The sequence below is a fragment of the Nycticebus coucang genome, chromosome 4, assembly GCF_027406575.1.
Source record: "Nycticebus coucang isolate mNycCou1 chromosome 4, mNycCou1.pri, whole genome shotgun sequence".
NCBI classification, from domain to species: domain Eukaryota; kingdom Metazoa; phylum Chordata; class Mammalia; order Primates; family Lorisidae; genus Nycticebus; species Nycticebus coucang.
Window position 1 is genome coordinate 8597419 of NC_069783.1, and position 18315 is coordinate 8615733.

The 18315-nt window shown below is 42.0% G+C and overlaps 1 protein-coding gene across 2 annotated transcripts in view; it reads left to right on the forward strand.

Annotated features, from left to right (window-relative positions):
• The first annotated feature begins 165 nt into the window (after positions 1-165).
• GRHL1 (grainyhead like transcription factor 1) overlaps positions 166-18315 on the forward strand; it is a 60529-nt gene continuing 42379 nt past the window's right edge. Inside the window, exons 1-8 of one of the 2 annotated variants that reach the window (XM_053589686.1) lie at positions 166-324; positions 3801-3987; positions 6699-6769; positions 10534-10924; positions 11925-12001; positions 13416-13572; positions 13765-13876; positions 15079-15173. In XM_053589686.1, coding sequence (XP_053445661.1) covers positions 305-324; positions 3801-3987; positions 6699-6769; positions 10534-10924; positions 11925-12001; positions 13416-13572; positions 13765-13876; positions 15079-15173 — 1110 coding nt within the window. In that variant the 5' untranslated portion in view covers positions 166-304. The other variant, XM_053589685.1, reaches the window with a different exon arrangement.

An 18315-nucleotide genomic window follows, 5' to 3' on the forward strand; every position in this document is an offset into this window, starting at 1 on the left:
CGCGGCTCCGCACCTTGGTTCCCGCCCCGGCGCCCCGCTCGCTGGCCAATCAGGGGGTGCGGGCTGGCCTCTTCGTTCTGAGGCCCCTCCCCCTTTCGGAGCTCAGCCAGCCAATGGGCGGCCGAGCCCGGCGCCCAGTGCGCGCAGCCCGCGCGGAGCCGGCTCAGAGCGAGAAAAGCGAACCCAACCCGTCGGGGCCGCCGCTCCGGACCCGCCGCCAGCCGCCGCCTCCTCCCCCCGGATCGGGTGTACTGTCCCAACTCGAAAGTCCAGTTCTGCGGCCCGGCAGCGGCGAGCGAGCGCGATGACACAGGAATACGACAAGTGAGTGAAGCGCGGGCGCCGGAGTCCGTCGCCGCGGGGGGCCGGGCCGAGGGGCCTCTGCCTGCTGCCTCCCGGCCGGCCGCACCTGTCGGGAGCGAGCGCGGCGCGGGCTCGGGAGGCCGGGCCAGTCCGGCAGGTGCGGCGGCGCGGGCGCTGAGCGGGCAGGGGTCGTCCGGCGGTCGGCTCTTCGCCTCGGTGGCCTCTGCCTAACTGCACTCCCGCCTCTTTGTTCGGTCGGAGCCTCCGGGGAGGCTCTGGCCTTGGGAAACCCGACACTGGAGAGCACACCTCCCTCCTCTTCCTCCTCCCACGGTCGGGCGCGCTCCTCAGGGTGCAGGGAGAGACTGGGGCGGCCCGCCGGCCAGGGGCTGCGGACTCCGCTCGGGACCCTCCCTGCCTCCCCGGATCGCTTTTGCCCACTTGGTCTAATGGATCTCTTTGAGACGCACTCCTTGGCTGGACCCGTAGACTTCTCCAGGTAATCTGTTGTCGTGCTATCTTGTCACTCGGAGACCTGCTAGAACTTCAGAGCAGAGAGATTTAGGGGAAAGTTGAAGAGCCCCCGTGTCTTGGCATCTTCTTTTCCCTGGCTGGATGAGAAAACTGCTGTAGGAGTTATTTTGCCACTTGCATCATTGATGGTAATTACAGATTACTGTTTTTAATGCTCGGGAGTATCAGAGGATGAAACTTCGAAATCAGGGTGATAAACTAGAAAGTACTGTGCAAAATAATATGCCTGTCTAGGTTAGTGATTACAGAAAATACTTTGACAAATATTAAGGTGGTAATGTAAGATATGATAATGTAAGACATGAAAGGAATTTAGACGAGGGACATTATCTGTATCTTCTTTGAAGTTTTTCTGTAAATATAAAATTGTTCCAAAATAAAAATCTCAAAGAAAAAAAAAAAGAAAGAAAGGACACCAACTCAATCTGAGTATTTCAGGTCAGTAAATCCAGGGCAGATAAGTACCCCTCCTAGTTTCATAATTATGTGTTAAGGATCGTCTCAAGTGTGCTCTTTTCTGGATGGGAAGATTAGGCATTATGTATGGAGTGTCTTTTGGTTGTAGAATATGCTGTTAAATTATTGCATAGAATACGTTTCAAAAGAGATTATTGATGAAAGGTTCAGGGCTCACCTGAAAGTAAAGATGAACCTTTATGGACTACAGCCTACTTCCTACTGTCATGAGGAAGTAGACTAAGAAAGGGAGCTGGTTTTGTGTTTCTTGGCGTTCTTAGATAAGGCAAAATTTCCAAAGCTAACATTTTGGCCTAAGGCACACTTTGGAAATACGGAACACCTTCAGGTGATCCCAGACATAAAACCATTCGAAAAATATTTATTTTCTGTTGCTTGTACAAATTTGAGTTGCAGTGAGAGAAGAAGGGAAGCTGAAAAACTAGCATTACGGGAATTGAATGAGCCAAGTACTGTCATAGTCTTCTGGCTTAGCAATGCACCAGTAAATCACCCCAAGGTACCACTGGTTCAGTAGCTGTTAATATTCTGGCCCTGATGGCTCAGGTAAAGCCACTTTGTATATTTCTTTCTTTCTTTTTTTTTTTAAATTCTAGATTTGTACAAACTTATCTCCATTCTTCAACAAACTGTTTCCTTTGAAAAACCTTTTGTGTTTGTTTTGTGTTAAAATAATACACCATCTAAAGACTTCTTTTCTTACCAAATGTAAGCCAGGATTTTAGGTTCTGAATTAATACTTAACGATGACCGGGGATAAATAAAGGTTTTGGATTTTTTTCCCCTGTCTTTTGAAGATGTTCTACTTTTTCTACATCTGTATCTCTTTTTAAAGGGCCTGGGTGATGGCCAAACCCTAACCTTGTTGATTACTTGAAAAGATAATCAGCCTTTCTACATTCACTTTTAAAATAGGTAGGTCACCTTTAGGCCATTTACATATTTCATTAGTATGTTGCAATGAGAACCGATCTTTAAATTTGCTTCTTAGAATAATGATAACTCAAGTAGTTCCAACCATTTGAAATTCATTTTTTCTTCTTTTAAGAAGACTGCTTTGTTTTGCTAGAGTCATTGTTCCATTTTTTCGCTTTATTGACTTATGAATAGTGCTAACGGAACAGCCATTGAGACTGTTTACATTTCAGGTTTTTGGAATCAGTAATGTTTGCTTTAATCTTTTAAATTAAATCTTCTATAATGCTTCACTAAGATTGCCATCGATTTTTCTGGATTTTTGCTACTAAACTACAGTGTTAAAGTCAAACAGTTCTTGACAAGGGTAGAAAATTAGAAAAGCTTTTTTAATAACAGATTTTCCCACCTATTTTTTTTTAAACTCTTTTTGTTCAGTGGCTTCATTTATTATTATAGATTCTTAAGTGTTTATGTGTAAGATAAACAGTTTACACCCATGCCAGAAAATTATGCCTCTTTATTGATTTACAGTCCCCTTTGGCCGCATTCCACCCTCAATCTCCTGGTAATCACTAGAATAGTCTAACTTTCTCATATACCCCCAAGGATTAAATGAAGTATCCCTTCTCTTTCTGCCCCTCCTTTCTCCTCCCTGTTTTTAGGTAGGAAATTTTTTAAGGCAGTTTTTTAAGGCATGGCATCCAAGGAGAAAGAGGGAAGTAACTATAGCAGCAGGATGAACTTTATATACTCTTCCGAAGAGGGTGCAGTTCTCTTTGTGTATTTGAAGAAAATAAATGTTCTGTTTTGCCTTAACTGTGTTTGTTTGTCTGTGTTTGTTTATGTAAAGAGTTTGAATAGCATTTTCTTGGGGATGATTTTATTTTGTTTTAATCGTATATTGTATCCTAGGTTCCATGTGTAAGTTAACTGCAAGTTCCCTGGCTGCCTAAATACCTTCTGTCTTACTAGGGGACCCACTGGTCTGCATCTAATGTGGATTGTCTTTGGTCTCGTCTTTTTTTTAGCAGTTTTTTTTTTTTGGCCAGGGCTGGGTTTGAACCCACCTCCGGCACATGGGGCCAGCACCTTACTCCGTTGAGCCACAGGCACCACCCGTCTTTGGTCTTGTCTTAATTTGCCTTCATGGGGTCACTGATGAAACAACAAGGTGTTTTATGGCAATGTCAAAAAATTGGTTGTTTGGTTCTTTAAAAATTAGCTGTGAGGTCTTGCAATAGAAAAGTCTGGGCCCAGTGCCCATAGCTCAGTGGTTACCGTATGGGCCACATACACTGAGGCTGGTGGGTTCAAGCCAGGCCTGGGCCTGCTAAACAACAATGACAACTACAACAAAAAATAGCCGGGCATTGTAGCTGGGTGCCTGTCGTCCCAGCTACTTGGGAGGCTGAGGCAAGAGAATTGTTAAGCCCAAGAGTTAAGAGGTTGCTGTGAGCTGTGACTCCACAGCACTCTACTGAGGGTAACATAGTAAGACTCTGTCTCACAGAAAAAAAAAGAAAGATCTGACGTTTTGGGTTTGTTTTTTTTTTTTAATTTCTCTGAAGCAAACGGCCTGTATTGGTTCTTCAGAATGAAGCGCTCTATCCACAGCGGCGCTCCTACACTAGTGAGGATGAAGCCTGGAAATCTTTCCTGGAAAACCCTCTCACTGCAGCAACCAAAGCCATGATGAGCATCAACGGTGATGAAGACAGCGCGGCTGCCCTGGGCCTGCTCTATGACTATTACAAGGTCGGTTGCCTGCCCTGCCGAGCCCTTTGCAGTCTCAGAGACACTTGATTCAGCAGCATATAAAACAGTCACTTGCTGGTAGAACATAATACAAGTTGCTTCTGTAGTGGCTATAAATAGTTTAATGAGTACTTTGACTTACTGTAGTTCAAAGCTAAAAATCTAGGATCATAGAATCAAAGGGTTGTTTTTAAAACATGTGAAGTAGCCAGTTGCTCCGGCTCCATCTGAAAGGTGAAGCTGCCATAAAAGATGGCAGGTGTGCCTTACTAGGTTTGAATGTTTTACTGAAGGAGGTCTTAGGGGCCATGAAAAGTGGACAGGGCTGAGTGACCTGTGCTCTAACCTTTATTCCTGTGTTGTCAGGTTGATTTCCTGTTCCTTAAATGAAATTACAGAGCCTTTGATTTGGTTCAATTGTAGGAGGCATTAAAAGAAAAAAACTTATTCTCTCGTCTGGGACTTTTAGTTCTCAAATCAGGATATATTTTGTTGGTTGTTTCTAGAGGCTTGGATTAGTCTTAGTTAAATATAATCTGTGATCTGCGTGGAGTTTTACATGGTTTTTATTATCTGGAGATGACACTGGTCTGTCTCAGCATTGCCACAGTTGTCCTAATAATATTAGCTGCCATTCACTGGTGACCTGCACTGTGCTCATCGTGTTGCCAGTGCGTGTGGGACTTCTTATCCTCAGGTCACACAACTAGGATGTGTGTGGCTGGAGTTTTACCCTGGTCTGGTTCACACCAAAGGGGGCCGGCATCTTTTCAGCAAGCAGGCTGTCTGCTTCGTTCCTGTGTCCACTTTGGCAACCTTCCTTCTACCAGTAGCAGATACTTGGGGATGGCTGTTAAGAGTTTGGGATACTGTTTAAAGCAGATGGAGCTGAAGCACTACTTTCCCAGGTGGCTTTGTCTCATTACTGCTGTTTGTAACTATATGTAACCATTGTATTGTGATCACTACTTTCATAAAGACAGGAACTTTTCAAGATTCCCAGAAGGTTCTTAATAACAGTTTCTACTTGTGAACATAATATATGTATATATATTACAGTTTATTTTTGCTGCCTTTTTTGGGGAAACTTTGAAACCTACAGAAAACTTAAAATAATAGGATGTTCAGCTCCTAAATACCTTTACTTAGATTCACCAATTGCTTGTCTTGTCTCACATTTTGGCACTGTGCTTTTTCCTGAATGTAAGAAATAAAGAGGAAAAAAGCTCAAAAGGATGGTTTGATTATCAAAATTAGGGTGGTAACTAAGCAAAATATTTATTTCTTGGAACGATGCTGTGTGTCGCGCTTGTTGAGAGATTGAAGTAAGGGTTTTTTTTTTCTTTGAATGTGAACAGAAACTTGTATAATAACTAATGATGCTAGAAGAAACCCTTGCCTGGGAAGCATAGACACAAAGTCTTCCTTTGAAGTAGAATTTATTGTATATTAGTTCTTAATGGTTTGTTTTATTGACTTAATCAATGTGAAATCTGTAAGTTCCTGGGGTGTTAATTATGACTTTACATTTTTTTCATGTTGTATGATGAACATGAAAATTACATATTTTTGACTGAAACTTTTGAGAATGAGAAAAACAACAAGTTTAGTGTCAGAAAGATTAGTATAATAAAATTAGTTTATAGTGGTCAGGGGTATGTGTGTACGCGCACTCACATGTATATGTTTTAAATAAACTGTCCTAAATGCATTTCGCATCTCAAGCAGAGCTAAATCCTTCTATCTGTTGATGAAGGGTGAAATTTTAGTTATACTTAATTTATCAGGCTTCTTGTGATGGGGTAAAGGTATTTTTTAAAGGAACTGCATTATTGTTTCAGTTCTTTAGTTGTAAGCATCAGTCAGTGTTACGCAATAACTTTGGTAAAGCTTTAAGAGCACATTGTTAATACATGAAACAATTAATTTTGTCCTTAGTGGTGAGACAAGAATGTAGGAATAGAAAGTCTCCCAGGTGCTGAAAACTGTTTTCAAGTGTCTGGGTCATTTTAGAGTGCATGTGGGGAGTAAGTCTCGGGTTCATGTTCACGGGACACTCAGTATTGTTTGCCCACCTTTTACTTCCCTTGCAAAAAAATAAATAAATAGATAAACAAAAGAGAAATCACAGAAGAAGTAGAACAAACTCAGTTAGATTTGACCTTCAGGTAATGGATAGATGAATCCCAAAGAATCCAAAGACATTATCATATAAAGCCAGCATTTAGATCTGGTAAGAAAAGAATGTAACATGGCTGTTCCTTTTGCTTCTGCATTTGATCTGAAGTAGGAATTAGTAGGAATGAGCAGTGGGGAGGTAGGAAGAGCCCAGCTGTGTTTTCAGCAGCTTTTCTATTGTATTATGTAGGTAAATGGGTAAAACCAGGGCAGAGATATTTCTTTTAAGAGATGAAACCCACACTTCAATGACAAAATTTGTGATGCCCTGAGTTTATTTGACAACTCAGGGACAGTCGCTTTTTACATATCAGCCAGATTGGTGAGCAGATTATAACCTCCTTGAGGGCAGACACTGCACTGTCGTCCTTATTCACCGTGTGGTATTCCTCGTGTGTCCCCAGAGCCTGATGTTTGATAGGCAACCAGTAGATAAATGAATGATCAAGTTTACTAAAAAACAAAAGGCTGTGTCTTTGGATGAACTATTCTAGATAAGAACTAAATTCTTTTCACGTATGTTAATATATAAGGTTCCAAGAGAGAGAAGGTCTTCAACAGTAAAGTCAGATGTTGAGCATCCAGAGCCAGATCACAGCAAAAGGTAATGTTTAATTTTGACGTCCTCAACTAGTACACTTGAGAAATGACATATTTCTGTAAAAATAAAATGGGAGTTTCTTTAAATGAACAAACACTAGTGGGAGAGATAGGAAACTTGGACTGTTAATATGTAAATTCTGATTTCTTCAATGATTTCCTTCTGTTGTTCTGATTTGATTCTGTTGCTCTAAAAAGTTACCTGTTTCGGCTGGGTGTGGTGGCTCACTCCTGTAATCCTAGCACTCTGGGAGGCCAAAGGGGAAAATCCCTTGGGCTCAGGAGTTAGAGACCAACTTGAGCAGGATGGAGACCACATCTCTACTAATAATAGAAAAAATTAGACAAGAGTTGTGGCAGGCACCTGTAGTCCCAGCTACTCAGGAGGCTGAGGCAGGAGGACCACTTGAGCTCAGGAGTTTGAGGTTGATATGAGTTAGGTTGATACCAAGGCAGTCTAGCCTGGGCAACAGAAGTGAGACTCAAGGAAAAAAAAAAAAAAGATACCTATTTCCTTGAGTGTAGTAGGTAGTTACCTTTTCTAAAAACAACAAAAACAAACAAAGGCACTAACTTTCCCCTTTCTAAAGGATTTTTTTTTTTATAATAACTTAAGTGTAGTATTACTCATGTCTCTTTTTTTTTTTTTTTGAGACAGAGTCTCACTTATTAACCCTCGGTAGAGTGCTGTGGCGTCACAGCTCACAACAACCTCCAACTCCTTGGGCTTAGGCGATTCTCTTGCCTCAGCCTCCTGAGTAGCTGGGACTACAGGCACCCGCCACAACACCCGGCTATTTTTTTGTTGCAGTTTGGCCAGGGCTGGGTTTGAACCGGCCACCCTCAGTATATGGGGCTGGCGCCTTATACACTGAGCCATAGGCGCCGCCTCTCCTTAAGAGGACTCATGTTTTTTCAAGGTCCTCTTAAGGAGATTGTGGCAGTGGTGTGGGGTCCATTAAAAACATTAAGTACTGGCCAGGAGTTCAAGACCAGCCTGAGCAAAATTGAGACCCTGTCTCTACTAAAAATAGAAAAACTAGCCCAGTGTTGTAGCCAGTGCCTGTAGTCCCAGCTACTCAGGAGGCCGAGGCAAGAGAATCCCTTAAGCTGAAGAGCTGGAGGTTGCTGTGAGCTGTGATGCCAGGGCGACATGGTGAGACTCTGTCTCAAAAAAACAAACACAGGCGACGCCTGTGGCTCAGTGAGTAGGGCACCGGCCCCATATACCAAGGGTGATGGGTTCCAATCCGGCCCTGGCCAAACTGCAACAAAAAATAGCCGGGCATTGTGGTGGGTGCCTGTGGTCTCAGCTACTCAGGAGGCTGAGGCAAGAGAATTGCCTAAGCCCAGGAGTTGCAGGTTGCTGTGAGGTGTGATGCCACGGCACTCTACTGAGGGCAACAAACTGAGACTCTGTCTCTTATAAAAAACACAAACAAACAAAAATTTAAAATTAAGTAAAATTAAGTCATTAAGTTTATTAATGACTCATTATTAAACTGCCTGAAATTGGCTTGGTGCCTGTGGCTCAAGCAGCTGAGGCGCCAGCCACATACACCTGAGCTGGCAGGTTCAAATCCGGCCTAGGCTCACCAAAACAACAATGACGGCTGCAACCAAGAAATAGCCAGGCGTTGTGGCAGGCACCTGTAATCTCAGCTACTTGGGAGGCAGAGGCAGGAGTTGGAGGTTGCTATGAGCTACGAGCTGTGATGCACAGCACTCTACCCAGGGTGACAGCTTAAGGCTCTGTCACAAAAAAAAAACAAAAAGCTGCCTGAATATAACTTAATAAAATAAGATAAATTGTATTCCAACTTCTATTGAAATTATTTTTGAAATACGTTAGGTTTCAGCTTGACTTTTATAGACATGAAAACTTTTTTTAAAAGATATTTTAAAGGAATATTAAATAAAAATTAATTTTATCCAAATATATCTACTGTGCAATGTAATAGGTTTTTTTTGTTTTTTTTTTTTTTTTGGTGAAGGAGAAAGCCCATTAGCATAGGTATTAGGAAAGGTAGAGGAACATAATAATAACTTACAGTTCTTTTTTTTTTTGTAGAGACAGAGTCTCACTTTATGGCCCTCGGGTAGAGTGCCGTGGCGTCACACAGGTCACAGCAACCTCTAATTCCTGGGCTTAAGCGATTCTCTTGCCTCAGCCTCCCGAGTAGCTGGGACTACAGGCACCCGCCACAACGCCCAGCTAATTTTTGGTTGCAGTTTGGTTGAGGCTGGGTTTGAACCCGCCACCCTCGGTATATGGGGCCGGCGCCCTACCGACTGAGCCACAGGTGCCGCCCATAACTTACAGTTCTTGAACACTGTATCAGGCATTATGATACACAGTGTAGTATATTATCTCATTTCAGCCTTGTAAGGTCAGACACCACTGTTACCCACTTTTACAGAGGAGGGTTTGGTTGCTAAGAGATGAAGTAACTCGCTTAGGGTGACACAATTTGAGCCAAAGCAGTCTGATATTGCCCTATAACCCTAACTGGTGAGATCATGCCTGTAGCTGCAGGCTTCTACTTAAAATATGGTAATTTTTAAATTTTTTTTAGAATTCTTGAAAATCAAGTTTATTAGAGAAGAGCTCTAAGTTTTCAGTATTTCAAATGAAATTTTACTTAGTACTCTTGGATTTTACTTGACTTGGAACTGTAAAGTCTTTTTTTCTTTCTCTAATCATGAGTGATTGTGCTGTCTTATGTTGAGTTGGTCTTGATCCAAGTAGGTTATTGCATAGGACCCAACAGCCCAAGGCCAAAATAAAAATTAATCAAAGAGAGGCCCAGCGCAGTGGCTCACACCTGTAATCCTAGTACTCTGGGAGGCAGAGGTGGGTAGATTGCTTGAGCTCAGGAGTTTAAGACCAGACTGAACAAGAGTGAGACCCCGTCTCTAAAAATAGCTTGTGGCAGGCACCTGTAGTTCAGCTACTTGGGAGGCTGAGGCAAAAGGATCAGTTGAGCCCAGGAGTTAGAGCTATGATGCAACAGCACTCTACCCAGGGCAACATAGTGAGACTCTGTCTCAAAAAAAAAAACAAAGAAATAAAAATTGTCAAAGAACTTCATGACCATCAAGTTTAAAAATACAAGTTTGTGGCTTGGCGCCTGTAGTACAGTGGTGGTGGGTTCGAGCCCAGCTGACCAACAATGGCAACTGTAACAAACAGGAGTTTGAGACCAGCCCGAGCAACACAATGAGACCCAGTATCTATGAAAAATAAAAAAATTAGCTGGCATGGTGGCATACACCCATATTTTAAGTTACTCAGGAGGCTGAGGCAGAAGGTTCACTTGAGCCCAGGAGTTTGAAGTTGCAGTAAGCTGTGATGTCACCATTTGCCCTCTAGCTCAGGTGAGACTCTAGCTCAAAAACAAACAAGAAATAGTGAACTTGGCTCTGTGCCCATTACAGCACCAGAGCTGGTTACAGCGCCAGCCATATACACCGAGGGTGGTGGGTTCGAACCTGGCCCAGACCAACTAAACAACTGCAACAACAACAACAAAATAGCCAGGCGTTGTGGCAGGTACCTGTGGTCTCAGCTGCTTGGGAGGCTGAGGCAAGAGAATTGCTTGAGCCCAAGAGTTTGAGGTTGCTGTGAGCTGTGACACCATGGCAGTCTACCGAGGGTGACATAGTAAGACCCTGTCCCCTATGAAAGGGGGGGAAAAAAAAAAACCAACCCTAAGAAAAGGGGGGGAAAAAAAAAAACCAACTATTTTTCCCCCCCTTTTCTTAAAGAAACAGCATACCAGTAGTGGCAGAGCAGCCCCTCATTTCTGCTGGAGAAAACAGAGTGCAAGTACTGAAAAATGTGCCGTTTAACATTGTCCTTCCCCACGGCAATCAGCTGGGCATTGATAAGCGAGGCCACCTCACTGCTCCTGATACGACAGTCACGGTCTCCATAGCAACAATGCCTACTCACTCCATCAAGACTGAAACCCAGCCACATGGCTTTGCTGTGGGAATACCCCCCACAGTATACCACCCCGAGCCCACCGAGCGGGTGGTAGTTTTCGACCGTAACCTCAATCCTGACCAGTTCAGCTCTGGTGCTCAACCCCCAAATGCTCAACGGCGGACTCCGGACTCTACTTTCTCAGAGACCTTCAAGGAGGGCGTTCAGGAGGTACGGAAACACAGACATCTTCTGAGATGGCTGTGTGTTTGGATAAGTATTGGGTTCCACCTTTTCCTTGTTATGTAAGCTTGAAACTCAGCCTGAAATGAATGGATTAGGAATAAAAAGATTTTTTTTTTAAAAGCCCATGGGTATAATTTGTAAACTAAACCTATGAGACTAGAAATTACTATGAAGGGCACATGGCTAATCTTACCGGTAGCTAAGTTAACAGTTATGATTTCAGCTAAGTGATTTGCTGAAAAAGAGAAAGAGAGCCCCATACACAATCTTTCATTGACCACGGATGGGATTAGCATGATCTGCTTGCAGTGTTTGTCGTGACCTAGACCAAAACAAGCTTTCCTGCAACTGGTCTTAATGTAAATGATATATTGTGTCTTTGGAGTGTTTTGGTTGGTCATATAATCAGTGAGATAGGTAGATCCCAGATGTAGTGTGTGAAATTTATAAGTTAATTCCAAATAATTCTGAAGGTTTTATGAAGAAGAGTACCTCACTCAGATAAAAGGGACCGTGAAGGTGTTTGAAACCAGGCCTAATGTATCAGTGGGGAGAAAGAGCATTTATCTCTGCTTAGGAGTAAAATTCACCCAGCCGTGGTGTGAATTTGATACTTATCTTAACTTGGTACAATGATAGGGTGACTCCTAAAGATTGTGACATTTTGGTTATAGATTCTGGAGTGTGGACAGAATTAGGATATGTGAGAAAGATGGAAAAGATGGTGAGTGAGTCCCTGGCCCTTGATGGGAGCACCTGCATAGGTTGTCCTGATTTATTTGAATGGTATATACAAGTAGATGTTTCTTCTTTTAATTTTCTTTGTTAATTTTAGAAAATTTTTGTAGATTTACAATTTTTATTTGAAAATGGATATCGAATGGGCAGTGGGTTGCTGTCAGCACATCCTTTTATGTTGTACCATGCTTTGGTCTTTAGTAACCATGATAACCAGTTAAACAGTTGTGGTGCGTTGATATTTCAGGTTTTCTTCTCCTCGGATCTCAGTCTGCGGATGCCTGGGATGAATTCAGAGGACTATGTTTTTGACAGTGTTTCTGGGTAATAGTTGTACCTTAATTTGACTTGTAATTTGCAGCTTTTATGACTTATTCCTTTTTTGTTAACTTGATATTGATGAATCAGAGGTGGCTTTAGTGGGCTTTCACCTTTGTCTTGCTGTATTTACTGTGATTATCTTGGGTAGAGGACATCTGCTGCAGTGCATTTAATTTCAAACTCTTTGAACGGTGTTTCGAGTTTCCTTAATTCTTGGTGTTGGTGCTCTTTCTTCCCTTTGGTTTCTTTATGTGATGGCAGCAGAATAGAACCTAACAGGAGAGATGAGGTATTGAGTTAGGTCTCTGATGTCCTTTCTGCTCCCAAATGTGTATAATTAGGTGAGAATTTAGGAGTAACATCAAATGAATAAAGGCTTTTACCTTTCTGTTAGCTTCACTAATGATAAAAGAAATGAAGTCATATTTTTTCTAACAACTTCTTTTTAACATCACAAAATTGTATCTCACTCTGGGAATATGAATATTTTTTCCAGTTTAATTGAAACACTTTCGGATAAGAGTCTAGGGTTTCATTTTATAATTTTTTATGTGGTTTTTCACATGTTATATTTTACAATAATTTTTTTTCTTTAATTCTAGGATTTTATGGGCATTATGGACCTGCCTCAAGGTCCAGACATCACAAACTAAAATACCTTTTAGGGTTTAGGGATAGGGTTTGGCAAACATTTTCTGCACAGGGTCAGGATAGTAACTCCTTTAGGGTTGATGGGTCATATAGCCTCTGTATGTTTTTGCAACTACCCAGCGTTGCTGTTATAGTACATAAGTGGCCATAGATAATACATAAACAAGTGGTGTAACTGTATGCTAATAAAACTTTGTTTGCAAAAGTAGATATAATTTGCTGACCCTGGCCTAGGAAGGTTATTAAACAACTTTAGGGGCACATATGAATGGTAGTGTTAGATAATAGAATTGTGGAGTATTCATCTAAAGCACAACTAGAAACAACAAAAAAATGCTGCCTGGGCCATAACAAATTCAATCAGAGCCCCACCAGCCACCTGTTTGCAACTTCTGCTGGATGAATACCAGATTGGCAGCATGTCTTGTGAAGGTTTCCTTCCAAAGTCTTTTTCACTTAGTTGTATCTTTAATGTCCTTAGCCTATAAATGTCTTAATTGTTAAAATCCAGCATATCATAGAAATTCTATTTGGCAATTCGTATTCCCATATCTGAGAGATTTGAGAATTTGCAGCTACTAAGTGCTTTTGTTTCATTTATCATGCAAAAGGTAACAGATGCTAGTTACATAGTGTGGTCAGGTGGATATTTGTTGATAGTCTGCTATCTCAGCACATCCAGCTAACGCTTTTTAAGATTGTACTAAAGTATATAGGAAGCTTCTAAGAGAGTGGATTAGTGATGTGTGACTTTTTTGTCCTTTAGGAACAACTTTGAATATACTCTAGAAGCTTCAAAATCGCTTCGCCAGAAGCCAGGAGATAGCACGATGACATACCTGAACAAAGGCCAGTTCTACCCTGTCACCTTGAAGGAGGTGAGCAGCAATGAAGGGATTCATCACCCCATCAGCAAAGTCCGAGTAAGTTACACTCTTAATTCTGTTCTCTGGGAAAGCTAGTCTGAACCTAATGTTTCTAGGGCTGAAGTAGATCTGAATATAGGCCTAAAATTGCAGTTTTAATTCTTATTTGTGAACTATAATACTAAGTAAATTTTCCAAAAGTGACTCACCCTATAAGGTCCTTACACTGCAGTGCATTCTCTCTCCTAGAGCGTAATCATGGTGGTTTTTGCTGAAGACAAAAGCAGAGAAGATCAGTTAAGGCATTGGAAGTACTGGCACTCCCGCCAGCACACGGCCAAACAAAGGTGCATTGACATAGGTAAGCCGCCCAGGAGCCTGCTTCTATTCCCAGAGGTGCAAGCATCCAGTTTTTTAAATCCAGTTATTTTTGGCAGTGATCAGCTTCCTTCCGAAAGCATTTGAATTTTTATGCCAGCCACTAATCTGTTCCAAACACTGTCCTTGGCCTCCTGGAACCAGTGTTCTTACCCTGACTTCCTTTATAGGACATGTGCCCAGGCAGTGTCTTCTCACTGGACACTGGAGCAGGAAACCATATAGCCAGCTGACGTGACAGTGTTCCTACTTTTCTATCTCCATTTTTTTGAAGGGTAATATTTTCTGTAAGAGATTCTGTTCTGATTTGGTGATGATGATACCATGCAGAAAAAAAAGTAAAAGAAAATGCAGCTGATGTGTAGTTGCCAAGAGTCTTCCCTGGTCATGTGCTGAGCTGTTTGCTAATCTCTTGCATCTGCAAATGAATCCAGAGATCATCACTTGGGGGGTAACAGCAAACCCTTGTAAATCCATATTCATTGAGCTAGCTTTACTTCTATTCTTGTTTATATAATTTTCAAAAACCATTGTATCACTGGCTATTAATATTATTGTCACTTTTTTCTTTACTTTTTGTAATGCTCATGTTCTCTTTTCAGAAGAATTAGAGCTGAGTTCTAATCTTGATTCTGCAGGCTACTTTTATGACCTTGGGACCATTATTTAGACTTTTTAGACCAAAATTTCATAATTTTAACATAATGGGATTAAATATGTCCAAGTGTGCCTCTATTACAAAAATTCTATGATTCCTTCATATTTTGAATTTTTTTTTTTGAGACTGAGTCTCACTTTATCACCCTCGTTTGAGTGCTGCGGGTCACACAGCTCACAGCAACCCCCAGTTCCTGGGCTTAGGCGATTCTCTTGCCTCAGCCTCCCAAGTAGCTGGGACTGTAGGCGCCTGCCACAACATCTGGCTATTTTTTTGTTGCAGTTGTCATTGTTTAGCTGACCCAGGCCAGGTTCAAACCCACTGGTCTCAGTGTATGTGGCCGGTACCCTAACCGCTGAGGTACAGGCACCAAGCCATATTTTGAACTTCTTTTAACCCAAGAAAATATCAATTTAAATTGTCCAGAACTGGTGATAAGAAAAATGGAATCTTACTTTAAAACATTGCAATCTCATGGTGAAACTAAAAATCATGAATTTCTTTTTTTTTTTCATCACTGCCAATAGCTGACTACAAAGAAAGCTTCAACACCATCAGCAACATTGAGGAGATCGCTTATAATGCTATTTCCTTCACTTGGGACATTAACGATGAAGCGAAGGTAGGTGATGGAGCCTTTCCATGTCTCCAGCCATTGGAAAGGTGGGAGGAATTTAAGGATTTGATAGCTGATTGCTTTGTGCAGGTTAATGTGTTTTAATTCTTGGATGGTGTGAAACTATTCCTTCTCCCCTCCACATTTTCGCTGGAGCGCCTCAGCGAGGGGCCACCTGCAGAATCAGGATGGGAGTGGGTTCTGCCACACCTCACTGATGTTGAGTCTGACTCCTCTACTCATTCACTTTGCTTCGTTTCCTCATTTGAAAAGTGGAGTTAATAGCTGCTTCCTCTCCCAGCTCCAGGGGAATACAAGGATCAGTGAAACCATGCCTGTCACATTGTTGGGGTTTCTTTGAGAGGCTCTCAAACACAAGTTACCACTGGCTGTACTCACCTTCCCACGGTCACCTTGTGGATGCAACTCAGGGCTAAGATTCTTCTGTCTTGGGCTGTTTTACAATTAAAGATTTGCCTTCAATTCAGATGGGCATTTGGATAATTCTAATTGGAGGTTTAGTGCCCTTTAAGAAAAACTAAGCATGTTCTTAAGTCCTTTCTGTTGTCACACATCATATTTCCCTATAATCCCCCTCTTCACTAAATTAATTTATTCCTTTCTTTGGATTGCTTTAAAAAATGGGAGCTCAAGAAACACAATAGAAAAGGTTTATTTTTTTGGATAGTTTTTAAAATAAGTTTGACTTTTAGCCTTTGTCAGAATATTAGGGACACTGTTCTCTCAAGGACCTAATACAGAAGGATGCTCAGCATTTTGTCCTTTTTCAGCCTCTCCTTTTAATTTTTTCTTTTATTTATTCAACAAGAACTTTATTAACATATGGAATAAGATACTGTATTAGGTAGGTGCTGAGTATTAGGGTTTTATCTTGTACTGCCCAAGATTGCTTTTAAAAATCATGTGACTTAGTTCTTAAGCTTGTACTGTAATTGCTTTGTTTTCTTGTTGTGGTCATTGTGCCCAAGGCAAAAGCGTGCCTTTCTGACTACAGGATGTAGTTGGGCCCATCAGCCTATAAGGAATCTCAGGTGATTGTAACTGCATGAAAGTTTTCCTGCTGATCACTGTGATCATGTACATGTCAGCAGACTGCTTTGTCCAGCGTTTGGGGCTTGGTTAAGCAGTGAATGCACTGCCGGATGCACTTGGGGGAAAGATAAGCTTTCCATCTTATGTAATTATTGTTAAGTTATTTTAAAATTAAATATCATAATAGGGGCTCTGCGCCTGTAGCTCAGGCTAGAGCGCTGGCCACATACACCAGAGCTGGCAGGTTCGAATCCAGCCCGGGCCTGCCAAACAACAATGACAACTACAAGCAAAAAATAGCCGGGTGTTGTGGCAGACGCCTGTAGTCCCAGCTACTTGGGAGGCTGAGGCAAGAGACTTGCTTAAGCCTAAGAGTTTGAAGTTGCTGTGAGCTGTGACACCATGGCATTCTACCCAGGGAAGCAGCTTGAGACTCTGTCTCTAAAAAAATAAATAAGTAAATATTATAATAGGACTCTGTACACTGGTACTAAGAACAACTGGAAAGAAGAGCTTGTCCTGTGCTCCTCTGATGCTTCTGTTCTTAAAGCAAAGTGGAGGACTACTTCCCAGCTGCCACAGGGACTGAGAAATGTGGAGTAGGAGGTGAGGAGTGGTTAGGCCTGAGTTCACGTTTCTCACTTGTCTGTGACCTTGGGTCGGTCCCTCAGTTCACTGGCTCAGCTCTTCCCTCTTGATTGCCCTAGAAAATTGAAAGGCTCTAGGGTCCAACTCTTTCCTTATTGGGGTGTTGTTAGCATTAATAAGCACTTGTCAAAGGCTTGGAGATCTGAGCTGAAAGGCCCAGTATGTGGGCAGGGTGCTTGGTGTGAGTGATGTGTCACTGCAGGGCGGGAGTAGGAAAGCTGAGGTGATGGTAGGGATAATGGCAGGTTTCACTCTGAAGGCCTGCAGCATATTTGCATTAGACAGAAATATTGTTGGAAGAGTGTCTTAAGTAGGCTTAATAGCGTTGCTAATTGATGTAGGTAAATTCAGTTTCATTCTGTCTTCCAGACCCCCAGCACTGATGTGATTATAAGCCTCCACCTGCTACCGGAAGGGCGTTGGGCGCTTTCTTAATGAGGCTGCCACCTTTTGAAGGTGATATCAGGCATCAGCTTCAAGTGTGTGTTCCAATTAAGTATCTAGATTTTTTGCTTTCCCTGGGCAAGTTGATGTTTTCTGTTTTTATACTTAGAGTAATTAGTGCCTCATGGCAGCTAGAGTGAACAAGCATACATGCAGAATCCTGTATAATTGGTTTCTTTTTATATAATTTTTTCTGAAAATATCTACTATCTTTGTCCACTTTCTATTCTCATTTAGGATATATTTGTTGATTCTTTAAAAATTTTTACATTTATAATTGGCACATGATAGTTGGAAATATTTGTGAGACATTTGTTGATTCTTTTTTTTTTTTTTTTTTTTTAGGAGAGAGTCTCACTATGTTGCCCTGGGTAGAGTTCCGTGGTGTCACAGCTCACAGCAACCTCAAACTCGTGGGCTTAAGTGATTCTCTTGCCTCAGCCTCCCAAGTAGCTGAGACTACAGGTGCCCACCACAATGCCCAGCTGTTTTGCAGTTGTCATTGTCGTTTAGCAGGCCCGGGCCGGGTTTGAACCCACCAGCCCCAGTGGATGTGGCTGGCACCCTAACTCCTGAGCTATGGGTGCCAAGCCACGTTATTGATTCTATTGATTCTTCCACTTCCTTTTCCTCCACCATCATAGGGGCATCTTGGAGCTGTGTGGCATTTCCTCCCTCCTCCCTTTTTTAATGTTATCTAATATATCCTTTTGGCCATGCCAGGATGAGTAAAGCCAGAATTCTGGCCCAGAGTCAACGTCTGAATCTTACTAATAGCTTCTGCTTCTCACTTTGGAGGTGACAGTATTTTGAGGCTATATCAGGTTGAACCCCAAATACCTTAAATTATGATCTACTTTGGGAAAAACACTGGCCACATGTATACTCTGTTCTTCAATGTAAATATATTCCTGCCATTACCATGGAAACTTCAAGAAACTGTGCAACCTGGCCAGATGTGATGGCTTATACCTGTAATCCCAGCACTCTGAGAGTCCAAGGT